The sequence below is a fragment of the Podarcis muralis genome, chromosome 3 (genome assembly GCF_964188315.1).
Source record: "Podarcis muralis chromosome 3, rPodMur119.hap1.1, whole genome shotgun sequence".
NCBI lineage: Eukaryota > Metazoa > Chordata > Lepidosauria > Squamata > Lacertidae > Podarcis > Podarcis muralis.
In genome coordinates this window covers 80,876,017-80,903,262 of record NC_135657.1, presented here as the reverse complement: position 1 = coordinate 80,903,262, position 27,246 = coordinate 80,876,017, and the positions used below count along the sequence as shown (strand labels likewise).

The 27,246-nt window shown below is 40.2% G+C and overlaps 1 protein-coding gene across 3 annotated transcripts in view; it reads right to left on the bottom strand.

The window, feature by feature from the left end:
* Nucleotides 1-24,503, bottom strand: part of IBTK (inhibitor of Bruton tyrosine kinase) — a 44,397-nt gene extending 19,894 nt beyond the window's left edge. For 2 of the 3 annotated variants that reach the window (XM_028722850.2, XM_028722852.2), the window contains exons 1-11: nucleotides 24,285-24,502; nucleotides 15,065-15,733; nucleotides 12,756-12,852; nucleotides 12,121-12,245; nucleotides 11,508-11,618; nucleotides 10,355-10,525; nucleotides 8,793-8,910; nucleotides 5,203-5,383; nucleotides 4,520-4,643; nucleotides 3,335-3,509; nucleotides 419-593 (exon numbers count right to left, since the gene is read on the bottom strand). In XM_028722850.2, the coding sequence (XP_028578683.2) occupies nucleotides 419-593; nucleotides 3,335-3,509; nucleotides 4,520-4,643; nucleotides 5,203-5,383; nucleotides 8,793-8,910; nucleotides 10,355-10,525; nucleotides 11,508-11,618; nucleotides 12,121-12,245; nucleotides 12,756-12,852; nucleotides 15,065-15,388 (1,601 nt within the window). In that variant the 5' untranslated portion in view covers nucleotides 15,389-15,733; nucleotides 24,285-24,502. Of the gene's footprint in view, nucleotides 1-418; nucleotides 594-3,334; nucleotides 3,510-4,519; nucleotides 4,644-5,202; nucleotides 5,384-8,792; nucleotides 8,911-10,354; nucleotides 10,526-11,507; nucleotides 11,619-12,120; nucleotides 12,246-12,755; nucleotides 12,853-15,064; nucleotides 15,734-24,284 lie in introns of all 3 variants that reach the window. The other variant, XM_028722851.2, reaches the window with a different exon arrangement.
* Between the last annotated feature and the right edge of the window lie 2,743 nt (nucleotides 24,504-27,246).

Sequence of the window (27,246 nt, the reverse complement as noted above, 5' to 3'; positions counted from 1 at the left end):
GAGGCCCCTGTGGTGTGTGCCCCTAAGGTCTGTGAGGTGGGAGCCCTCATGGCATTGGAACTCCCTTCCCAGTAAGTTTTCATAAGGCTTAAAAGACCTATTTGTTTCCATTGGCCTTCCCTTGAGTTACTTTGGTCCTGTTTGCTGAATTGAGGCTGGAGTGGATAATGATATGGGAAGATTTGAACGGGTTTTATTCTTTTGTTTTTCAATAATTATAATTTGTATTGCTATCAGTTAGTATGGATGGGCTTTGCCCAGGAAAACAACACCGAATTGTTTTAAAATAAAATAAAAATATTGTTTTCAAAGCTTTTAGGTAAATTATTCCCATAAATTTCAGGTAAATCATTCCCATAAAGGTAAATTATTCCCATAAATTTCAGGTAAATTATTCCCATAAATAGCTGAACTATACCTTGTTTTAGGATCTGACTGTAAAACAGCAAAGTTGCACCCGTTAGGATCAGTTGTAACATTAACAGCTCTGTGAACAAAAGCAAGCTTCTCAAGTCGTATTCGTTCATATACGTTGTTTGTATCGCAAGATGAGACCTCGGTTGAGGAATTCTGAACATTTGTCACAATCTCTGCTGTATTTGGAGAGATTAACTAGTTAGATAATCCATTGAGGAAACAAATAGGAAAATGTTTTGCTGGAAGCATTGCACTAATTCCACTAAGGTTGAAAGGCAAGTATTTGGCTTTAGTTAGACATTTATTGAAGACTACTTCATACTTGATGTGATTTCCAGACAGTACAACTAATTTCATAAGAAGAGCCCTGCTGGATCAGAGAAACATCTACAAGTAGGAAAATAATATAGAACACTATCTCATTTAATTGCAGCATGAGTATAGGAAAAAGTTACAACTGAAGCTTCCATGAATAAAGACCCTGTGAAAAAAATAATCTCATCATCTTAGAGTGGAATCTTATATCCCTTTTTTAAAAAAGATTCAAAATGTTTTGTTAATCGAATCATACAAATCCACCAATCATATAGTTTGAAGTCTGTACAGTGGTACATACACAAAATGTTTAAACTCCAAACTAATTTTAAGTTTTCTACAAGTTTTGGAAAATATTTTGGTACAGAACATCATTCAGTTGAACTTCCAGCTCTACTGAAGACTATAAAACATCCTGAATGTTGTATTCATATGCAGCAATCACTGTTTTAAATTTCATCAGCCCAACTACTCTACTGATAGATCTCTGGGTGATTTGCAATAGATTTGGGGTTCTCAAATTGTGGCTCATGAACCACGAGTTTCATCAGGTGGTCTGTCGTGTGTCTGTGGATTTGTAGTTAAAAATAGGAGGTGGCACATCCATTGGACTGGATATTTAAACTGATTTAAACTGTATTTTTATTGCTTCTTGTATTTTAGTGTTTTACAATCTGAAGTCTATGGAATTCCAATTGCTACAACTAGTAAGGGAAAAAACATTAAAACTGCCAGTCTGCAAAGACCCTCAGCAATTTTGAGGAAGTTGAGAAACCCCTGAAATACATCCCCTCCTCACAAACATGCGCCTTGAACTAAATAAGCTTGGGGAAACCTAGAATGGATTTGTGTGAGAAAGGACTGGGTGCTGAGCTGAGCTCCATTTTGACACACAAAAATCTGTTTCTCGGCAACTGCTCAGAGCTATTCCACCTTTTGCAGTGGGCTCACTTTGGTAAATCTTGTGGTTCTAGTAAAATAAAGCTGATACCACAAGCTGGTGTGCCTGCCCCATGTCTTTATCATTATTTAAATAAGAATATCATTTCCCTGACATTTTTATGTAAGCTTGCATACTGCTCTGATGGCACTAGATGGCACTAGTTACTAGTATTTGCTCTGCGGAAAACAGTGTTTCCTTTTAATAGCAGATTTGGTGGTCCAGTGTCAGCAAGTAGAATAACTAAACACTCCAAACGAGATAGAGAATTCTGAAAATTCTTGAGAAATAGAGAAAGAAAAATGTTGCTGTTGGCTAAAAAAAAAGAAAAGAAAAGGAACAGAATACCCTCAAATCCTTTCGTGCATGCACATGCACCTACCATAGGAACAGAACATTAGAAAGCCCTGTTAGTGCTACAAAAAGTCTACTGGATAATTAATTTGCTTCGACAGGGTGAAAAAGAAGACATATACTTATAAAATAACCTGATGGAAGATTAAATCAGTGAAAACAGCAGGCAAGAGAAAATATTTAAAAGCTCCCTATTAGCCTGGAAAAGGCACAGAAGGTAGCTACTGCAAATAAAATTTTTGAACCTCAGGCTTTTTAATTCCTCCCTTTGCATGTTTTAAGTGGACCTGTGCCAGTCCTGATACTTCAGTCTTTGCAGTGCTACAGCGTTATGGCACTCAGGTTCACAGCTGACAATTTTGTTGGAGGAGAAGAAATTAAATGCCCCTCTTCGTGGTGTTAACTCCTGGGCATGGGACTGTCCTACTGCCTTCCCCCACAACAATTAGCTTAGTCCTCTGTCTGTGGGTCTTAGAGGCCACAAGCTTCTATTGTTAGAAAGTCAAAAGAAAGGACCCCCCAAAACCCACAAGTAATAAGATCCTGTCAAACATTTTTTTAATAAAAAAACAAAACAACATAATTTGGTAAGACTCTAAAACCCATGCCCACACAGAGGCCTTGTCTAGTGCTATAGAAACTTGTTTTTAAAATTCCATTACAAAAGGTACAAATGACAACCAAAATACTCAGTGACGTGTTTATTCATAGTTGTTATGGAGAAGGAGTAGGAAGGGAAAGCAACACAAGTTGTGCTAGATGTAGAATGTGATCCTTCCGCTACCCCCATGTTAAGGTTGGGTGTGTATGTGTCGTGTGTAGATTTCTCCCCACCATCTTCTGCTGGCAGAGACGAATGCTACTGATGAGGGAAGCTCTACTACAGCGAAGGAGCGTGGGTGGGGAAATATTGTCAGCAATTCTCTTTATGTTGGCCAGTGGAAATCCCTGCAAAAGGGGCATTCTAGGACATGGACACAGCTTCCTTGGATCCAAAGCCAAGGGGTCCAAGCTACGTCAACCTAAAGTTGGCAGATCAAAAACAAAGAACTGCTCCCCCCCCCCCCCCGCTTCCTGTCCTGGCCAGTGCAAGAAGCAGTGGTCAGCCACTCTGCACCTCTGTAGCCCCTTGTTAGAATTCCTGTGTCCTTTGAGTAGTACAACTGTAGACCTCTCCTTTTTATTTTTATGTCTTAACTCAGGAAAAAAATGTTGTGTGTTCACATTCACATTGATTGACCCAAAACTGCTCTCTCAACTGCTTCCGTTCAGCCAAAGTTAGCACACTCAAAAATCTACTTAACTTACCTTTCTTCTCCGAATTTTTGTTCCCCTCCATCCACTTTCCTTTGAAAGCTTCACCGTCTTGTGTAACAAACATAATTTCATTCCTATTTAAAGAAATATCAGACATGTAGACTTGGCGGCCATACACCCATCGGCACTGCTTCAAAGGATTGTTGGCAGATTTCCAGCAAAACACCTAAAGATTTGTGGAGTGTGGGGTAGGGAGAGGAGAGAATGAGAGCAGCTTACACATTTCTGCAATAATTTATCCCCCTGCCTTCTTTAATTGCTTTAAACTAAATTCTTTATGCACCAAGAAGCTACAAGCGCCTACTCCTGCTTCCGCAACCTATTTGGGGATTTGCTCACCATCTGTTTTGTCCTCATACAGATTTAAACAATTTTAAGCGAGAGTTGTTCTGCTTCCCTAAAGCAGGGCTGGGGAACCTCTGGCCCAAGAGCCAAATTTAGCCTGGAACAGGTCCTAAATTGAATTTCCCCTAACCATGCCCCCCTGGCCCACACCTGATGACATTCGTGAGAGGTATGGGGCAGGTAAAGATGCTGCTGGATTGGCTGGGTGGCCAACTTCCTCATGCTAAACTCTACTGTGCATCAGATCCTCGAAGAAAGCAGCTTTGTCAGCAAGTCCCCCACCACCACTACCTGAAAGTTTGCAAAATTTGTTTGCTTTTTCAGTCTTAAGTGATGAAACTGCCTCACAGCTGAACAGCAAAAGGTTTTCGGTAGACAGAGATGCAGACTTGATCTAAGAGCCGAACTGTGTGTGACATTAGTGACATTTAGACAAGCTTGTGTGAGGAAAAAGCCAGAGCATATGAGGAACGCTTGATAATTTTGTTTGGTCCATTTAAGTCAAGGGCCCTGAATCACACTTCCTGGACTAATCAGATCAAAACACAGTGATGGGCTGAAAAATTGTGTATATAAAATGTATATTTTAGGATAAAATTCATTCAAAAATACCTATTTAGTAGAAAACTATACAAAAATACTAAATTTTGTGTGTGCTTATGTTTATCATTTGCAGAAGATGCAGAAACAGAATGGACTTAAGAATAAACATTTGTAAATCTGATATGGACTGAATAGACTGATCTGTTCATCCCTTGGAGAGGCATTCAAGGTATGCCTTTACACTTTATAAAGTGGGCAGCGGCGGCGGCACAGTACTGGTCAACTTACTCTTCCCGCTTGGTCCAGTGCAAGGATACAAATCCTCTGGCCTCCGTTTTCCTTAAGGTGTTCAGGAGCCACTCTGTAGTCCAAGTAGCCTCCACTAACAAGAACCTTCTTTAGATTTAGTTGCCTGGACAATCACAATACAAGTAGAACTTCATTTACACAAAATACACACAAATCAAAAGTGTAAAGAAAATGAAACATTTACATAAAGAAAAAACCTAACAACTTTACTGTTAAAGAAGCTACAAACAAGCAACTGCTACCAGACTATCACAGATGCTAAAACCATTATATTGACCTTAGGACAAGATTCATCACAAGATTTTACCCTGCCCTCTTACTAACATGTTGCCCAATAGTTCATACAAACCATGTGACATGTGAAACATATTTGCCACGTACATATGTTAGAAAGATATATTCATAAAGAACAAAAATAAAACCCGCTTTGCATTGTAAGACATCATAATCTATAAAGAAGCACTGAAAATAAGCAAAAAAGGAGGAACATACTAAGCTGGGAGTGGGCACCACTACTGAGAAAGCCATCTGCCTGGTTCCCTGTAGTTTCATGTCTTGCAATGAAGGAACCGCAAGAAGGCCCTCAGAGCTGGACCTCAGTGTCCTGGCTGAACTAACAAGGGTAAATTCATAGATTTTTTTTTCTGAGGAAAAGCACTCACTTGGAAGCAATCTTCTTGCATTGATAGTCGGTGAGCAAATAGATATCTCCTCTTTCAGTAACACAAACTGTGGCACCATCACTTGCAGCGACAAAGGACATAGTAATGTCTTTGTGATGCAGAGCAGAGACTTGGCGAGGTGAAGTTACACACTTCTCTCCGTTAGGATCTAGCAAGTATCCTACAATGTAAGAGAACACTTTCAATGCCAACTTTTTCAGACCCGTAATTAATTGGCCCAATAGTTTTCCTGCTCAAAAGAATGACAGAAACAAGTGCTGTCAATTCATATTTCCACACACACACACACACTTAAAACTTCTGGAGCATCAGAAACTAGTTTATAAATGTAGGTCAACATATGAAGCTGCTTTACACTAAATCAGTGCATTCCCTGCCAAAGTACAGATAATTTGCGAAAAAGAGAACATTGAAATGGAACACTGGAAAATTTGGAGGATTTATGGGGTGCATGGCAGAAAGACCAACAAAATATATGAATGAATGTAGACTTAATTTAACCTGAACTAGCACATAACTCAAAGACAATGTGACAGCGAGGATTTAAAACAGTTAAAACCTTTTACATAGAAAATTAATACTTTTGATTCATAAAACATACACATAGCATCCTGGTGCATGTTTACTTGGAATGAATTCTTAATTTCGTTCTATTTGGATTTTCTTAGGATTACAGCTTTACAAGACTGAATCAGTTGTCATGGGGTTCATCCATTCTACATAAAGCACTTTTTAAAAAGGAATCTTGCTAATGATTCCAGAGATGGGGCCGCATGCCACTGATTATTAGCATCTTGAGTTAGCATAAGAATCGCCCTGTTGGATCAGCCCACTGGCCCATCTAGTCCGGCATTCTGCTCTCACAGTGACCAACCAGATGCCCATCAGAAGCCTGCAAACAGGACCTAAATGCAACAGCACTTTCCTCTCCTGCAGTTTCCAGCAACTGGTATGCATATTGCTTCTGATCATGGAGGCAGAGTATAGCCATCATGGCTAGCAGTCACTGATAGACTTACCTTCCATGAATTTCTCAAATCCTCTTTTAAAGCCATTGTTATAAGAATTCTAAAGAGCAGGGGGTTTTTTCTTATAACACCATCCAAGTTGGTGGCCATCATTACCTCTTACAGGGAGTGAATTCATAGTTTAACTATGTGCTGTGTGAAAAAGTACTTTCTTTTATCTGTCCTGATTCTTCCAACAATCAGCTTCAACAGAATTCTAGTGTTATGAGGGGGAGGGCATATTCCTTTTTTTGTATGTCAATAATAATTGTACAGTGGTACCTCAGGTTACATATGCTTCAGGTTACATAGGCTTCAGGTTACAGACTCCGCTAACCCAGAAATATTACCTCGGATTAAGAACTTTGCTTCAGGATGAGAACAGTTTGCAGCGGGAGGCCCCATTAGCTAAAGTGGTACTTCAGGTTAAGAGCAGTTTCAGGTTAAGAATGGCCCTCCGGAAAGAATTAAGTACTTAACCTGAGGTACCACTGTATACACTTCTATCATGTCATCTCTTTGTCACCTTTTTTTTCTAAACAAGAAATGTAACTGTTTTTCATAGAGAAGTTCCTTTGTCCCCTTGATCACTTTGGTTGCCCTGTTCTGAACTTTGTCCAATTTTGCAATATCACTTTTTTAGGTGAGGCAACAAGAACTGTACATCAGCAGTTTTGTTTGCATTTGCCTAATGATCCCTCACATGAAATTTGCCTTCTTCACAGCTGCCACACACTGAGTCAACATCTTCACTGAGCTATCTAATATGAGCCCAAGGTCTTTCTCCTGATCACTCACCACCAGTTCAGACCCCATGAAATGAAGATTTACTTTTTGCCCCTATATGCATCACCTTACACTTCTTTGCACTGAAGTAATTTACCATTTTACCTCCTATACACTCAGCCTTGAGGTGCTTTTGGAGTTCTTCACAATCCCTTTGTTTTAACAACCCTGAACAGTTTAGTATTGTCAGGAAACCTAGCCACCTGACTGCTCACCCTTAACTCTAGATCATTTATGAAGCAATTTAAAAGGCACAGCTCCAATACCAGTCCTTGGGGAACTCTACTTTCGACATCCTTCCACTTACGAGAACTGTCCATTTATTCCTTCTCTCTGCTTCTTGTTACTTAATCAGTTCCCAATCCTCAAGAGGACCTCACCTCTTACTCTATGACTACTATGCTCACTCAGGAGTATTTGGTGAGTTCAGATGCCAAAGCCAATTTAGAACATTTCACTCTAAGATTGGACTCTATGTCCTCACACCAAGCATTTTCACATTGTGCATAAAAATTACACCGTGCAATTTTTGTTGTAAAACGAATTATGGCCTCTGCGTGTATGCATTTTAAAAAAGAATTTCAGTATCGGCAGTGGAGACAGAGAGAATAAAGAGAGCTAGCAAGTTGCCACAGGGTGGAACAGAGAGTGCTGTCCAATCTTTTTCCAGTTTGAGCTTTTAACAGCATCATTTAGACTAAGGGGAGGTAGGGTCTGGATTCAGTTCAGCAAGCCACAGGCAGTGCCTCCACCCCCACAGCTTTGGTTTCATTCTGGGTGATAAATCGCTCTGTTCTGCAGAGAATGATCTCTAGAGAACACAGAGAGCATTTTATCTCCTGTTTTGGAGATAAAAGATCTCTCTGGCTGATTTGAGAAAGCAGTCAATCTTTTCTCTGAGTGCTAATCACCACAGAACTGAAATCTGAGATAAAGCTCTTCACTTGGCTCTCTGAGAGTACATTGCAGGATTTCCCCTCCACCACCACTCAGGACTAGAATGGTGAGGGGCAGAAATGCCAGGATTATGCAAGTGTGCGTGCATGTTTGTGTGAGAGAGTTTGACTTATCCATTCCGCTTTAAGGCATTTTTTAAAAAAAACTTCTGTGTTTTATCAGCAATACTGACATTCCAGCATTTACTAGTCAGCAAACCAACCATGCAAAGTATAAAATACAAAGCCACATGCTCAATAAAGCCAATTATTACAATATAAGCTAGCATAACAGATTTAACAGATAGGACAACATCCTGATATTTTGCTACCTATTCTGAATTCTAATAAATTTAGACCTTGTCTCAAATTCTGAGATAGCCATGTGAGCTGATAATAATCACTTTCCCCTTAAGATGTCCCTTGGTTTTTCCGAAGGAATAAAACTTAAGTTCACATCATTTGCCCTCTAAAATGTTTAGCACCAAGGGACATGAAAAAAGGACTTAGGTGGTCCACTGTAACAGAGGATGCATTTGCTAAGTTCACTTATTCTTGTTGAATAATGTAAATGTATCGACAAATAACAGTGGGTTTTTCACATGGATGCTGTATATTGAGGTCTGAATCCCTAGTACCCCAAATACACTTAACTTTACCATCCATATATGAACTCCTAAATAGTCACTGGTGCAAAATAAAGGTTGGTTTGACAGAGGGAGCTAATCTTAGTAAAGCAACAAGAAGATTTTAAGCTGCTTCTTAAAGGAATGACAATGTTTTGTTTAAAATAATCTTCTTCCCCCTGCCATCACCTTAGATGTAAAACTCCCTCTCTCACCTAGTTGTCCACCATTCAGTCCTATTGTGTATACCGCTTCTTTTGTCCATAGAACCGTATGGAACCTGCCTGCAGCCACACCAATCACTGTTCTGCCTTTAAGATTTTTTGCTTGAACCTATATGAAAAATCCAAACATACACAGGTGTTAGTTTTTATTATCAAGTATTTACTACTATGCTCTAGCTATTGACAGAAGAGACAGCAATGTTTTTATTTAAAATAAAGAAATAAAAGCAATGTAACAATACAGACTACAGTTAAAAACACGACAACATAATCAGTGCCAAAATACTTAAAACCACAATGGCCAGCATCATAAGCCATTCAACACCAAGAGGAACAAAATGCTTTTCAGCGTGTGCCAAAACTGTAACAGAGTCAGCACATGTTTTATTTCTAGAGGAAAGGTATTCCAGAGGATGGCATCATCACGGAAAAAGCCATGACAACCAGGAGGGCTTCCACTGATGATGATCTCAGTGGCAGAGCAGGTCCTGAGTTCTTCAGAGCCCTGAATGTTAATACCCAAACTTTAAACCTGGTCCTGGTCTAGTAGCAAACTAACAAGTAGTGGAGACTCTCCACCATCTTCTCAGTGAAAGTCACTCGGCAATGTCTCTTGAGTTTCAGGTGTGACATAAAAATGGTTCTCTTCTACTTGGCTTTTAACAGTTTCCAATGGCCTTCAGGTTGCTTAAGTTGTTACAGGCAGTTTTCATATGTGCTTTGCCACAGTGTTGCAAGCACCAATTTTTTTGTAGTTTAATGTTTTGTTTTAGCCGCCTGATCTGCTCACTTTTAATAATGAAATCAAAAGTACACAAAGGTTTGTTTGGCAACTAGAATAGGACAGTGCAGTAAAAAATACTGAGTGTGTATCCTATAGCCTTGAAGACACTTTAAAACTGTGTTAGTTTGAACTGTTGCCCCTGCCCCAAGAGCTTGAGATCGATAATACAATCATTAGTTGGGTAACTTTTTCATGATACAGTAAATTTTTATTCTCACTCTCTTTGGAAATTCCACCTGCAGTTTCAGTTAAGCTTAGGAAGAGATCCACCGCTCACTTTCATTGCTGCAGTCCCACAGAAAAAGGTAGAAATAAACGACAGCAAGGGGTCAGCTAGTTAGCCACTTCTTGGCTGAGACCAGGGGTAACCAACTTGGTGTGCTTCAAGTGTTGTTGGACTACTACTTCCATCATCCCCAGCCAGCATGGCTGGTGGTGAAGGACAGTAGGAATTGTAATCCAGAAACTTTCAGGTTGCTCCTAGTTTAGACCGCCAGGCAATGCTGCCAAGTACTGTTGAAAAATGCACATTCCTCATTTAAAGGATTGTGTAGGCTATGAATAAGTCACTGCTATGGAGTCATCCAGGTGATTAATTGTCTGATGTTTCTCTTAAGCAATCTGAAATATTTTTTCCCAGCAACAGCAACAGATAGCATGTATCACGCAGCAGCACAGACCAGCATGTACACATGGGAACATGTGCACACATCCATCCCTAATTTACAGGCATGCCAAAACTATCCAATTATTAAAAAGACCATTTTACCTGTCTGGGAACATTACAGTTAGGGGGAGGAGGAAGAACACCCAGCTGATGAAAAGTATTCAGGCCAAATGTATACACACATCCATCTTCTGTTAAAACAAGGGTATGATCTTTCGCTGCTGCCACCTGAGAACACTGGTGACCCATCAAGCTTTCCACAAGTCTGGGGATCTAAGAGGGATTAAGAAAATATTGCACCTGTGTTTCAGACATGCCTCCCTCAGTCAAGACCTACATCAACTTTGTCAGGAACAAAGCAAAACCATTTCGTAAAATATATTAGGTGACACACACAAATGCCTCTAATAAAAAGATCCAGAAGCTTTACTATTTATATGCACTAGAATCCTCCAGGCTTAAAAAACTATTTCCATTTTGAAATATTTATACACTTCAGCTGGCCATTATAGCTGTTCAAAATTTGTGGTCTCCACTAATCATGCTTCAACTGATGGCAAAAGTTTGAATCCATTTAAAATCAAAGCCACTTAGGCTGGCTCTAGACACATCAAAGAAGTGTTCAGTTAAACACGTTGTAAACTGAAACAGGGAAAACAGGAAGAGAAAAATGGGACTCCACAGTGCCATCTGGTGACAAAATGTTGTATCGCATATACAACGCATATAAACCGCTTTTTCTTTACCAATCTACACATATAAATCACTTTTTCTTTACCAATCTAGCTGAGTCCTCAGTCACTCATGGTTAAACTCAAAACCAACACAACCCCCTTAACCAAGGGATCAGGAGAATTTAGTTTATTTCTTGTGAAATTAAAACAATATGTTATCCTCGAGCATTGTTCCAATTTGGTTTAAATATGGCATAATTTAGAGGGTACTCAGTTGAAAATGCATAAGCAATATGATTTTCAGCAACACAGAACTCTGCAGAAGATCTGAACATGGAACAATTTGCACAGACAATGATGCTTTTAGCTCTCTTGTTTTAAAACAGCTGCTGCATGCTGCACTAAAGTAGCAGCTACTTCTGACAGTATGTCAAAAGGAGTTTTTGAAGCATTGCAGGGGAGTTACTTAAAATAAATAAAAAATTTAAAACCCTGTGTATGTACAAAAGATGGCTCAGTGGACCAAATACAATATTTGAAACCAGTTCTTTTTCATAACCTAGTAATTTGTTTTAAAATACCAAGCAAGTCTGTTCATCACCATGACCCAAGCGTCCTCCTTGACCATGTCCGCATGTGTATACTTGTCCTTTTTGGGAAAGAAACACCGAGTGAAACTTACAGAGCACCACCTAAATGAGAGAGAGGAAAAGGTCCTTAATGATGTTACTTGAGCTGCATCATGAATTAACATTACTTATTATCATCACCATGAAGTAATATATAACGAACTAACAAAAGGAACAGAGAAAATTCCAATAACTAAACCAGATTTTCTTCGGAAAGGGAAATGCTGAAAGGCGTGTACTTACGCTAACAAACCAACTGATTAGAGTAGAGAAGATGCCGAGGCTGCTTGCTTCCCCACCCACACCAGCTATTGAGATTTAATGCCAGGTGTATTGAGAGAGGGTGGAAGAACAGAAGCAGGGAATGGGCTGTTTCTGCTTTGTAGGTCACAGAAAAAGAGGGGAAGAGGATGGAGGACAGAAGTGAAGCAAAGACACATGATAAACTGGGATTCTAAGGTCTAAGACCTGGGACTAAGCCCTATATTTGCTTTGAAATAAATGCTTTGAAGGGGCTTGAGGGAGTTTGCCATGCTAGCCCGGCATGTGTATATATATTAATTACCTGTTTAATATAAACGCCATTCCTAGGAAAGAGATCCACCAGCTCAGGGTGATGTTTACTCTGTTGACCACCATGTCCCAAAGTAAAATTTATATTGTTTCCCCAGGTGTAGACATCTGTGGGATCTAAGACAAAATCATGACTTCCATTTGAATCCTCATTCACATATGCACACGATGCATTATTTTAAATGCACTTCTACTTTCTGTTGAATGGATTCTTTCCAGATATCCTGCAAAACTAGGCAAAAGGCCTAGAAAACTCAAGACTATGTTTTTTTATTACAACAAAATTACATACCTGAGCATTTACATAAAATAACATAATGCCAACATTCTCAAGATATATATGGAAGAGAACTAAGTCACTGAACATCGCTTAAGTACCAACAGGCATGCATGTACACACACAGTTTCAATAAATGTAGGTTCAACCTGCTGTTTTAAGGTACGATTTAGGCCCCTCTGGATTCAGAGAAGAGGCAAACCCAGCATCCAACACCTAACATTACACTGCACTTCATAAAGCATACATTTTCTAAAATATAGCTTTTTTTCTGCATGTTCAAAATATATTTATTTCCTAATGTTCAAATCTGTATCAGTAAGCATAATGATCCTCTTATGGTGACATACCTGTATTCTTAAAAATGACATGGGCTGGTCTGTCCTTCATTACAAGATCCAAAGCAGACAAGCCTTCTTTATCCTGCATATACAAGTTGACACCATGCTGAGAGCAAAGGGAGGAGAGAAAGAGGAGAGGAAGTGAAAACTGATAACCCGGTTTCTTTTCTTATTTCATCCATATTCTAATCTAAATTACCTCATTCATATTTCTATAGGTGTCTGAAACCTCCAATAGACTCATAAACTGAAGCACCATCCTCCCAAGACACAGGTATTATTGGTGAACAGTTTTATGTTTTGGTTGGGGGATGAGGGACTCCCTCCAAAGATCAGATTCATAGCCTGACGATGGAAGGGTGCTCCTTCTACCAGCTGTGGCACCTCTACATATACCCCCAGTTCTCCTTAGATGGGTCTAATGTGTTATATGCTGTGAGCTGCCTTTGAAGGCAGCTGCTAGGCTAACGTTATGTAGGCATTGAGCACATATCCTGTTGTGCTTAAAGGGGTCCACTGACACATGATCTGTGTCATTTTTTCTCAAACTTGGGTCCCCAGCTGTTGTTGGACTACAACGTTCATCATCCCTAGCTGGCAGGACTAGTAAACAGGGGCGATGGGAGTTGTAGTCCAACAACAGCTGAGGAGGCAACTGATCTATGAGAAAGATCCTGCGAGAGGCAAGCAAAGGCCACCTCTGCGCATGCCTCAGCTGAATGATCTGCTCCTCTCTCTTTTTTTTAATTCTCTTTATTGATTTTTATTAAATAAACACAGATACACACAGAACAAATTCATCACAAAAAAATAAAAATAAGAATAAAACAGACAAGACAAAAAAAGAAAAAAACAAGAACATCATACAACTAATTGACTTCCCTCCACCTCGGTTTTGGGTTATGTAACAAAGGATTTCCCCCCGCAATTTCACTTTAGAATATCTGCACGTCGTAGGGTTATATTGAGCCTACTGTGATCTTTAAATTTTTCAAATCTGCTTCGATATATGTTATAAATTTGTTCCATTCTTTAATAAGCTTTGTTTCTTTCTGGTCTCTAATTTTTTGTGTCATTTTTGCCAATTCTATGTATTCGAATAATTTATTTTGCCAATCTCTTACCGTTGGGACATTAGTTGTCTTCCAATTTTGTGCTATTAATATTCTAGCAGCTGTTGTTGCATACTGGAATAATATCTGATCCTCTTTCTTGATTTCATTACCAATCATCCCCAAAAGAAAAGCTTCAGGTTTTTTGACAAAGGTGTATTTAAACATTTTTTTTAGTCCATTATAAACCAGCTCCCAAAACTTTTTAATTAAAGGTCACCTCTGCGCATGGCTCAGCTGAATGATCTGCTCCTCTCACAGGGCCTTCTACCATTGAGTGCTCTATGGAAAGGAGCGTAATAATTACGTTTATCTGTATATATTTTTATTGCATTGCATTAATGTATTTTCTTATTTGTAAGCTCCCTTGGAATTATTTGGATAGCTAGGTAGCTCAGTTGGTTAGAGCATGTATCGTGAAGAAGAGCTATAAATAATTGTAACAAAAAAAGGAAGCAAGAACAATTCAAATTGGGGCTAGTTACATTTAAAGCCCTACAGCAGCCTTGCCCAACCTGGTGCTCTTCAGATGCACTGTACTACAATTCCCATCAGTCCCAGAATGCACAACTGTGTTGTGAACTGCAGTCCAAAACATTTGGAGACCAGTTTAGAGAAGACTAATCAGGAGAACCTAGAACTGTTCTTCAGTTGAAAACAACTTCAAATGGATCACAAAGAAAACAATGAGACAAACAGACAAAAACCTAGAGCAAACCTGAAGCCATCTGTAGCTCACCTTGACTCCACCTTGCCTACAATGGCAGGGAATGATTTGTTTTAACATCAGACTCAAACATTATACAGAAGGCTTCCTGTTAAGATTTTCCCCCTACATATTATTCAACAGAACAATCTAGTTTGATTTTATTTGAACAAACCATGACAACCTGATAAAAAGATATGTGCAACTGAAAGAATGACCACATGGGATTTGGCAGAAGTGGGCGGTATTCCATCAGCGCAAGGATTTTCACTTGTAGTTACTTTCCTTGCTTCTCCCCAGATACCCTCCCCAGCAGAGAAAGAACGTTCTGGTGCACAAGAATAAATGCTTGCATTAACATAAAGTTCACCTGAGTACTACACTGGGGTCCATCCAACTGCTTATATACAGTACAGTCTGATTTTGCTCAGCGCTTGGTTTCTAAAGTCATGAGGCCAAATGAATATTCATAACGGCACTAAGAATTGCAAAATACCAACCTTCAGTAGCGACCACGCACAGTCTATATGACCATAGAAAATGCCACGGTGCAAAGCTGTCCATCCCGACTCCTTGTCTTTTGCCAACAAATCCACTCCATTTGTTTCTATCAGCCAGTCTAGCACCCCTTTCTTACCACAGGAAGAGGCAAGATGAAGGGCGTTCCTGCCAAAGATATCCTTGCTTGTTGCAGCATTGTAGCAGTGAGAAGTGAGGAAGGCCTTGATTTGGCCTTCACTCCCTTGAGTTATGACAGAAACGATATCCAAAGCATGCTGCAGTGATCGACACTTCAAAGTACAGTCAGGCATCAAAGAACTCATCTTACGCTTTACTGCACTACTCCACTGTACAAGAGAAACCCCTGTAAAACACACACAAGGGAACTCTGCTTTGTGCCCCTTCTTCACAAGAAAATCATGATTTTCAGGTACAGTCTTTATTCAGTTGCAGAAAGCTGCCATGGGAATTATTGTGCTGTTAAGGCTTGGCACTTAAAAAAATAAATATTTTCATCGATATAAATTCAAGAGTTCATTTCTTTATCTACAAAATACCGTATTATAGTCAAGGAAGAAAAATTTCCAAAAGGCAATAAAGGTGTGAGGAGGGGGATTCCCCCTCCACACTGGCTAGTTCTTTCAGATATCCATAATTGCAAGGGAGATCTGCAAGAAGAGAAATGGGAGAAAAATGAGATTAGGAAAGGTTCTGAATATCAGCAACTGTGTTTCAAGGATTTATTAATTGATTGATTGATTATTTTTTCCTGGCCTCCCTCTTAAAGGAGATGAGGGGAGCAAACAATGTATAAAACAAAAACAAAACAACATCTTAAACAGTTCCAATACAGATGCAAATTGGGAATTTATGTGAAACTCCACTCCGCCCCCATTCCTCACTGGCAAAGAGAATACTATGTTAATTGTGCTAGAGCAAACAGACAATTTATATTATATGTGCATGCCACCCAGACATCACATTGACATTTTACGTTCAACTATGCCAGATATAGGAAGAAGCACAAAACATTTGGACAGAAAACTGAAACTCTGAACTGGATTTCTAAGACCAGAAAGATGTGCCTTCTGTGTTCTGCAGACACTTCAGTTTTTACCATTACACCTACCCCTATCCCCCATCTCTTTGGGAACCCTCACTCTTCAAGCATTTTCTTGTACCACACAAGCAATAACTAAATCATACAGACACACAAGCTATGCCTGCTTCTTCTTCGTGAGCCCTCTACATGAGAGGTCTGGAGGGGGGCCACACAAGAACAGGACTTTTCTGTAGTGGCTTGCCATTTGTGGAATGCTCTCCCCAGAGAGGCTCACCTGGTTCCATCTTTATATATCTTTAGGCGCCAGACAAAAACCATCCTTTATAACCAGGCCTTTGGCCTTTAATTATCTGTGACAGTGACCTTTCAGAAGTGGGATGTTTTTAATGTATTTCTCTTTCCTCTTGGTTTGAAAGTATCAATGTGGGGCTCATTGTCTGTGTTTGACTGTAAATCGCTTTGGGTTGCCCTGAGCAAGATAAGGTGACTGACAAATTTAATAAATAATAAAATAATAAGTACCAACACATTTTTTTTTAAAAAAAGATATGGAAATAAACAAGATTTAAACCACATGCTTCTATTCTATTTATACATACATTTAAGTATATTTAATCTTTGTCCCAGGTACTACATATTCACTAACTAATTTACTGACATATTATATGAACTTGCTTTTGGAGATATACTACATCCATACCTTGTTTGCATTTTTATATCCTCAAGTTAACTTTGTTCATCACTGCACTGTTCAAAATTTTCATAAATCACATGATGCTCAGGCAATATTAACTCTATCTCCCCCTTCCAACTTTGGCTTTCAGACTTGAGCAACAAGTGACATACATATAACTGAACATACAACTGAACTTATAGAAAACAGAAAGTAAATCCATCTCAGCATCTTATGCTTTGATAAAGTATCTCACTCTATGACTCCTAAGTCTCAATAATGTTTAATTTGTTTCAAAAAAGATACTGTAGAGCTGGAGCAAGTTCATAAATGGACAACTAAAATGATCAAGGGGTGAAACAAGTTTCCTATGATGCAAAGTTACAACATTTGGGGATTCTTAATTTAAAAAAGAAGCAAATAAGGAGGAGCATGATAGAAAGGCAAATATGATGCACAGTATGGAGAAAACAGATAGGGAGTCTTTTTTTCCTCTCTCATTATTAGAATTCAAGGATATCCAATGAAGGTGAATGTTGAGTGATTTAGGGCAGACAAAACAAAGTACCAAGGAAGATGCCTTATACCTAGTCAGACCACTGGTCCATCAGCGGCTCTCCAGGGTTTCAGACAGAGCTCTCTCTCAGCCCTACCTAGGGATGCTGAGGACTGAACCTGGGACCTTCTGTATGCAAAGCAGATGCTCTAATACTGAGCTATGGCTCTTCCTTCAAGTACTTCTTCACACAGTGCTAGCTAAACACCCACAAGATATAGTCATGGACACCGTGGACGGATTCAGAAGAACAGACAAATTCAGAATGGCTACTAGCCATGATGGCTATGTTCTGCCCCCACTGTTGGAGGCAGTATCCCTCTGAATACCAGTCTTCATGTAGAAGAGACAAAAATTCAAATGCTGAATTAAAATTGACCAAAACTGCAAAGCAACCAGGAGGCTATTGCCAGACATGTAACAGAAATAGACTCTAACTAGGGACTTTTCTTACTTGCTCATTACCAGCAGTTGTGGCTTGGTGCCTGATGCAACTCATCATCATATTTGTTTCAAGTTTTATATGGTCTCTGACTTGCCCTGCCTCATATTTCACACACTCGTGTCCATTTTTAAATATGACACCAGCATGTAAACACACACACACACACACACACACACACACACAGAGAGAGTACCCATATGGGATTTCATGCAATTGGTGTTCTATTTAAACTAAGGTGCCTATGCACATGTAGACACCTACGAACAGGTTTAAATGTGACACTAAGTACATAAACCTCACACGGGTAATGTTTTCTTTATGCTTCTTTATATGCCTGGCCTCATGTTTAATCAGGCAAAAAGGACTTGGGCTACAACCTGTTCCTTTTCATTTTTGAAGTGATATGTGTGCTTACTGATTGCATTTCACAAGAACCTGCCTTCACTACTTTTCAATGTTAAAGTGTACTTGCAAATGAAGTTGCTCTGTGCATCTGTCTGTGAGACACCTGTACCCCCACACCCTGTTAGCCACTACACTAGCCAGCTCTCAAATTGTGTAGGCATGTTGTTGGCATCCATCTGTCTTGAGAGACAATGGAAGAGCGCACCAACGGGGGTAAATTCAAAGAGAGTTACAGTGCCTACTGTTGCTGTAGAGACCAATATGGGAGAGAGATGTTTTATTGCAGCTGGAGCAGATGAAGGTGTCCAGTTTCACTGTTAAAGATGCACCATGGCATTTTTTTTCTCTGCTCTTCTCCCTGTGGCCATGTAGGCTTATATGTATTTATTTATAAAATTATAAACCACTTGATTAAAAAAAAACATGGGCAATGTAGAAATAACATTATATATAAGCATGGCTAACATAAATTTTGGTAATTTTCACTACAAACTCTCAAACTTCATAATTAGTGTTGATTTGGAAATATTTCACCCCATCACCTATGATATTTTCAAAGAACCACTGAGTCTTATCATCCTATTAGAGGAAAAGGGCAGAATATCAAATATTGGTTATATAACCATCAAATACTTGAAGTGGAACCAAACTATCAAATGCCAAAGACAGCCTGTCAATTTGCAATGAATTATATTGTATATTAATAATTCACACACACTCTGTGACATCTGCAGCACTAAGATTTATAATGGCAAGCATATTTTATCACTTATTTCAATGGCTGTCAAGTTAAAACTTAAATGCCTCCCTTTCAAAACTATACTTCTCAACTGGGAAGGGCAGTTTGAAGGGACAAAACATACAGCTAATGTATTGTAACTGCCAAACTCCACAATCCAAAAGTGGGTTAGCAGCACTTACTTAACTTGTTGAGTTGACAGTAAAGGGCACAGAGGGAACAAACTGGAAGGCAGGACAACATTAGTCAGAGTACTATTTAGGAACTTGCTATAAAAAAAAGGAAACTGCTGACATCATGAAGCATTTTTGACTCAGCAGTTCTCTCTTATCTGTTGCTTCACAGGTTGTGTAATAGTGATAGACAAATTCAACATGCAAATGTTGGCTCACATATCTGTTTCACTGTAAGCCAGCCTGCATTCCTTGCCAATGAAGTGGGCAATAGGTTATTATTTAACAGTAATATATCCACCTGTCATGGAAATGAGCACAAAACTAAAAATCTCTAGGTAAGACACATCAAAAAGAAATCTTAATACAAAGCAGAATTCAAGGGATCATGAACATTAAAACAAAAATGACTATCCAAGCAGATCAGGTCATGGGGGGAAATGCATGCTTTTACTGGAAAGTTATGATTCATCTCAAATATGATCAACACCAGATGCTTCCAAAAGGTAGGAAAGTGTGCATCTAATAATTTAAAGAAATACAGGTAATCTCCTACATTGCTTTTCAACTACTATCTACAAATATCTTTTTACTATGGTGTTACAGAAAAGGCAATCAAGTAGTGTTACAAAGTAAGTAAATTTCATGTTTTGCAAGCAAACAAATAATATTTGCAAAATATTTTTAAAATCACACAGATGTTATATGTTGTTACTACAAGGTTCACATTGCAGCCAATCAGGAAATGCTTCTTTTATGACTAAACATGTAATCAATAGCAACAAGTTTTCATTTAGAATCAAACAGTTAAAAGGCTCATTGTACACAAAATTACAGTATAAAAAGGTAAAGGGACCCCTGACCATTAGGTCCAGTCGTGACCGACTCTGGGGTTGCGGCGCTCATCTGGCTTTATTGGCCGAGGGAGCCAGCATTTGTCCGCAGACAGCTTCCGGGTCATGTGGCCAGCATGACTAAGCTGCTTCTGGCGAACCAGAGCAGCGCACGGAAATAGTGAAGCCCAAATTACATTTTTGCTACCACACTAGTAAAAACAACCAAGAATACCAGCAAACCTGTCTTGTAGAATCACTTACACTAACACAAGCTCTTAAAACCAGTGTGCCTTACTACCAAAGAAGCCATTTGCTCTGTAGGCATTTTTTTGCAAAGCACTTATTTTTCTGCTTGTGCTGTGCAGTGGCCCAAATGTAGCACCTATATTTATGATTGACAGACACCTATTTCACAGCAAGGACTTTGTGTAACCTCTTGATTTTTAAAAACTGTATGATTTTAAGAAGCTAGTTCTAAGTCATTCCTTGTGCAGCAGAACAGGTCTGGGAAACCTCGAGCCCTTGTTCTTGGGCAAAATCACTCCAAAGACTGTTTCGGAAGAGAAACTGGAAGGAAGCATGGGAGTGGTCTTGTGTAACCCCGGGTCCCTACTGCCCACTAGTGGGCGTTGTCAACCTGGTCCCTACTGCCCACTAATGGGCGTTTCAGGATTCTAGGTGGGCGGTAGGTGGTTCTAAGGCACAAGCTGAACCTCCTTCCATTGAGCACTGGTGGGCAGTAAGGAAATTTGACCATCAAGAAAGATGCATTAGTGGGTGGTAGGTATAAAAAGGTTGACTACCTCTGGTCTAACCAATGCTGATGTAAAGTTGCACCAACAAAATTTAAAGAGAATTTAAAGGGGCAAGCAAAGCAATCTCTGAACTGTAATAGTTATAGCAGGTAACGGTATCAGGTAGCTCATTTACTTCTACAGGTATTTGTTCTATTATTACAATCACAGGAGGTACAAAACAGAACTACAAAACTTATTGGCAAAGGAAACAGATCAGGCAATTTAAAGCTACAAATAAAAAAAAACCCAATTCAATTTCCCCATGAACAAACAGACATATTAACTGGTTTCAAACAGTTGGAGAAGTTATACATGACCATCTTGCTGCTCACATCAATACATTGGCTGCAGCATCAAGTACATTGTTGTTGTTATTTAGTCGTTTAGTCGTGTCCAACTCTTCGTGACCCCATGGACCAGAGCACGCCAGGCATCAAGTGCATTACAATGATCTATTCTGGAAGTTGACAGAAGATGTATAACTGAAGCCATACTATCCATGTTCAGAAAAGCCTGTCGTAATTGGTGCACCAACTGAAGCTGGACATAGGCACTCTTAGCCATTAAAGTCACTTGGGACACAAATGTCAATAATGTTCTAGGAACAACCTGCAAACTACAAACCTGCTCCTCCAAGGGGAGGTAATATGGTAATAGGAAAAAAACAGGAGTGGCCAGTCATGCAAGAAAGACTAGAATCATTTATTTGTTCTAATGCCAAACAACAGTATGCTATGTACCAGCCCCACAGTCCTTTCCACCCATTAAAGGAGAGAACCCAATTTTAAAGTGTCAACAACCATGCAACACAACAATATAAGCAGGCATTGGCACAGACTCTGCCCCCCCCCGCCCCCACAACACCCAGATGTCCACAAACAACAGCAAGGGTACAGTGAGGAGACTGTGAACAAAGAAGTCTCTGATCAAACCCCAGGCCATTGTGGATCCCAGGAAGTCAAAAAGCAATACCAAATAGCTTCTATCAATACAAGCTCTTGTCCTATAGCAGAAACACTCCAGAGGAAGAGATATGGTTCAGTAATAAAACACATGTTTGCATACAAAAGGTACCAGGTTCAATCCCTGGTATCTCCAGGTAGGACCGAGAGAGGCTGCCATTTGAAAACCTGTAAAGTTGCTGCCAGTCAGTGTGGGCAATTCTGAGCCAGAAAGACCTATGGTTTCACTCAGTATAGGGCAGCATCCTATGTTTCCTTAAGGCTGAATTCTCAGTAGTTATTAGTGCACTTGCTTATATGGCTTATGTTATGCTTCCTTCAGATTGTTTGCTCAGTTGAGTTGCCAACTTGGAAGAAGTAGAATCTTGGATTGGACATGCTTACAATATTAAATTCTCTACTCCTTTCTTCTCATGCTTTTAGGCTTTTGACTAGGGAATAATCAAGTAGCTAAGGTTTTGCCTTTAGTCCTTTGAATATTCAAGTTCAATAAAAAGGAGACTTCCAAAAATCAGCACAATGTCTTCATTCCCAAGGAGTTATTTTTAAATCACTGCTCTGAAACCACCACTGCAGCTGAGCTGCTACTCTCAAGACATTCTGAATTACAATTCTCATCATTTCTACTGGCTAAACTGGCAGGAACTGAGAGATGGAGTCCACCATGCATGGAGTGCACAAGGTTTGGGGGAAGGCCATTGTAAGGAGCAGTTGAAAATGGCTCAAGAGGAAATAGACAAGGTGTGAAGGGGGATACAGAAAAAACGCTGGTTTGATGTCATTGTCTCCAAATTTGCATTTAATCACTACCACCCTCATCACTACTTGGGCAAGGTGATAGATAAGGTGTTAGTGGGATACATGCTTAGATGAAACAGTGTATCTAGACCTGTGGTTCCCAATGTGGGGCACACACCCCACAGGGGGGCAATTTGATTTTTAAGGGGGACAATTTGAGAATGAGTTATTAACAGTTAATGGCCTTTTAGGCTTCCTCCACGTGAATAGGAGTTCACTTTTTGAATAAGAATTATATGTCATGGGGGGCGGGGAATCAGGATTTTAGAGATGCTTAGGTGAGGCATGGCCAAAAAAGGGTTGGGAACCACTGAACTAGACCCATTTAAATCTGCATTCAGTCCTGGTTTTGCAATCAAAACTGCCTTGGTCACCTGGTTAATGGCATTTGTTAGGGAAGTGGACAACCCTATTGATATCAATACCCTGCTCTAGATGCAGTTGCACTCCCCCTGGAAGAGCAGGTTTGTAGTTTGCAGGTCGCTTCTAGAACCATTATGGACATTTGTGTCCCAAGTGACTTTAATGGCTAAGAGTGCTTATGTCCGGCTTCAGTTGGTGCACCAATTACAACAGGCTTTTCTGAACAGGGATAGTATGGCTTCAGGTATCCATTCTCCGTCAGCTTCCAGAATAGACCATTGTAATGTACTTGATGTGGACCTGCTGCAGGATGCTGCAGTCAATGTATTGATGTGAGCAGCAAGTTGGACATGTATAACTTTTATTCTCCAACTGATTGCAGGTCTAATTCAAGGTCCAATTTCATAAAAATTGATTATCAATGCAATATTAAAACAACAATACAAAATAAAACAATAAGATGTCATAATTCATTAACAGACTTGGGGCATCTTGTGAACATTTCAGAGTGATTGATGTACACAATCAAGATTCAGAGGTCTGAACTCTGCCTATACAACCAAGAATATTAGATTCCTTTTGCTCACTGTATTGTCAGTACTTTTCTTTCTAAGCTGTACATTCCATTAAACAGAGATGACCTGCTCTGCGAGTGCGTATGCAATAAGTTATCCCACAATCAAAGTAAGGAGAGCAAGGTGTTCCTGACCTAGACAGTGTAAACATTCAAGGGGAAGGTGTCCTCAGCATTATCTGTCAGAAATAAACCGTCATGCAAAACGGCCTTCAGCATGTTGCCCTTGGAACCAATGAAAGCAACACTACCCAATGGAGTTTTGCAGCAGAGTTCAAATTACAAATCCTATTAGCAAAATGTTAAGGAACCACAGGGCACAGTAGTGGCCCTGAAAGTAAATCCTGCAAACTAGGTGAAGAAGCATCCAGAAAATGTATTTCCATATACAATTTATTTTTGGGGGGAGGGGGTGGAAGAGAGAGAGAGACAAGGGCCTCTTTTCCCCTATATAAAAATACAGGTGCCCAGCTTCAGTTTTCCTGAAGTGTGTGTGTGTCCCACCCCACAGATTGCCATCTTTTATTTTTCGGGCAGAGCTTCTGCAGTCTGGAAAAAAAACTGCATGGCGAGGAGAAATGCAATCGGTGCAGCTCTTCCGTTCAACGCCTGCCCATACTGGGACCGTCTGCACCTGTTGAATTCCTACCTGCCATGCAGCTGCCAGAAGCCCCCAGGCCACTGCCTGGGCGAGGGTCGTAGGTGGGGGGTGGGAGGCTGGGGGACGAAGTCGGGACGTTATTTCATGCCTGCCTTCCCTCCCACCGCCGCCCTCTTCCCCCCCCCACCCACCTGAGTCTCTCCCCCCCCCCGCGCGCAGCTCCTCCCCCCTCACCAGTCGCTAGATGAATGGGCTGGGACGGTCGCAAGAGGACACGCGCTGGGGGCCGCGCAAGCTCATCCTCAGTGTCTCCGAAGGGCTCCGGGCCGAGCCAGGGCGACTGACGGCGGAGGGGAGAGAGCGGAGCCCAAGGCAGCCAGGGAAGGAATCGGCCACGGCTGCAAAACCCTCACAGGAGGAGACGGAACAGGGCAGGTTGAGGACAGCGGAGCAAAGGAGCGCGCGATTGGGCGAAGCGCTGAGTATCGCGAGCGCCTATTGGCCGGCGGGAGCCAACGCTCCGGCTTCTGCCTCGGGAGCCAGAAGCTGTAAGGGGCTGACGCGCAATAGGCCCTCTCCGGGCAGGAGGGCGGGCGAAGAGCCCCCCAGGAGGGGAAAGGGCTGAGGGACGGCTTCCCTCGCCGCCGCCGCAACCGGTCGGGTTGCAAGCGAAGCGTGTGGCGGCTGATTCCCCCGAAGCCAAGCCCCTTTAAATAGCTTAAAACTGCCCCGGGCGAAGCAGCACAGGCAGCAATTCGGAGAGAGCGCAACCCTGTGCGTGTTTGCTCAGCTGCGGGGTCTGTCAAAAGGGGACTTGCTCTTCAAGCTTGGACTCGAAGGAAACCAGGAAGGCTAACCTTAGGAACCATAAGCTCTCTGCTAATTTTAACCGGACTTCTTTGGTGACCTTATTGGGGGGGAACATGACTCATGCAAAATGCGGACTACATTTGTAGAAGGAAATCGTTGGTGGCACGCAGCGGCCACACCCTCAAGCTTTTGGTGTTGAGCCCCTGCAAGAGCTTTTGAAAAGGCTGACGAGAAAATTAGTAGGGTGTTTCTGAGGTCAGAATTAGCACTGGGGTGTAGGAGAACAGACGGTGGAAATAGATCTGAAAAATGAAGCATCTGTGTATAGCATTGCATCAGAGGTGCTTTTCCGATGGCTTTAAAAGGCCCTTTTCAGCTATTTCGGTAATCTTTGCTCAAGGTTAAAAAAAGATATAGTACAATAGATATCAAGCCATGGCGAAAACCACTGGGGTGATAATTATTTTTGTTTTTATATACAGAAAGACATGCACAGAGCAACTCGGTTCATGCCATAGACCACATTACTGGCAAACAGAAGTACATTTTAGGTTAATGCACAACTGGAAGAATCCCTCAGGTCCTCATTGCTTGATGACTGCAGGCGAATGTGTGAACGGATTCATCTTACTCAGCTTATCTTTTCAGCAGTGCCAATTGCTGTGATATTAAAATCAAAGCTATAGTGGCAGACTTGGTTCAGTCCCATGCATGTACATCACTTCCTTCAATAAAGCCTATTAATTTTGGCCAATGTTGTTGATTAAAGCTAAATCAATCTAGATTTGTTTATGTTAATAGAAAAGGGCAGGTTTGATGTCTTGTTTTCCTAAGTAAATAAATACTGTTCATTTTGTTGTTCAAATTTCATACCTGTCAGTGACGGTATCTGCCACACCTGCATATATGATCATTCAGCCTCCAGCATTTTTATTATTTTTAATTTCTAATTCCCTGTCATCTTTTGGATCAGAAGAGGCCCAGCCTCCAGCCAAGAAATCCCACTGTTGTTTATGTTTAAAAATGGGGTTAATCAGAGTTTTCAAGGCCAATAAGGTAAGGAAGGATATTCACAGATGCTCAAGCAATTGGTAAGGGAAAATTCTTTTTTCCCCCACTAGATGTCACTATTGAGATATAGGTCCTGAAATTCACCATTGATGAAACACACCAGTGTGTTTGGAATTGTTAAAAATGCTTATTAAAAGTACCTGTTTTCCACTTTTTGGTGCAGAACTAAAGTTAGATGCTATAGCAAAAAAAAAAAAAAAACACCAGTGAAATACAGTAATAAATTTATGAACACATTTAATTTGCCATTCCAGCATACATTGAAAAAAGTGGCCTTTCCTGTTAGCACCATACTCATGCTAACGTTGCAATGTTTGCCACTTAACCACTTCTCTGCAACCATACTTGCTGAGCTAGCTTGAAAGGATGAAAGCATCTCAATTTCCCCTGTCACAAAATATTAGAGATTGAGGGTTGGGTAATGTGATATATCCACACAAGAGAAGCATTAGCTTGAGAAAAGGTCCTCTGAATCCTACACAATAGATTAATAACTGCGCAGATATTGCATGAAGACATCCTGAAGGAGTTGCCTTCAGTTGTGCAATTCTTTATCTCCTTGATAAAGATGTCAGAAGTCAAGGAGATAAAGAATTACACAACTGAAGGCAACCCTGTATCAAGAGGTTTATAATGCTCTATGTTTTCTATATGCTATAAGCTGCCCAGTGGGCGAGGTATAAAGAAAATCATTATCATCTTAACAGAAATATGGAGAGGTCTGGGAGAGTGGGAATTACTTTTGTTAATTCAGGGATCCAATTAACACTAGTGCATACTATATCAATATCTGGCCAACATAACAACAATAATTGGCCCAGTGAGATGGAATGAATTATGACCAGCAATAAAAACCACAGACTCAGAATTGTAACTGAAACGAATCAGTCATTTTACTGGTGTAAAATGCTTTGAGACAATAATGATATTAGCATCCTTGCTGATGACTTTCAAGTGTTGCTCGGATATCTTTTTATGCTGACAGACCTATGCAGTTGTCCAAACTTTCTTGATCAGCCAGTCATTTTAATTATTATTTTAATTTGTTGTTGTCTATATGTTTATTGTATATACTGTTATATACTGCCTTGATATTTTATTTAAGTTGGCAGCAAGCAAATATTATAAATAAATATGACATCTGCATGAAATAAAGCAACTTAAAACAATATAGTAGAAAATAATATATGTATGGTTTAATAATAAGAGTAAATCATGGTAATGTCATTAGTTTAAAAATTGCAATTGTATTAACAAAGCAATCAAAGTCACTAACATTGTTAAAATAGTCTCCTAACGCCCTTCAGCCCATCTA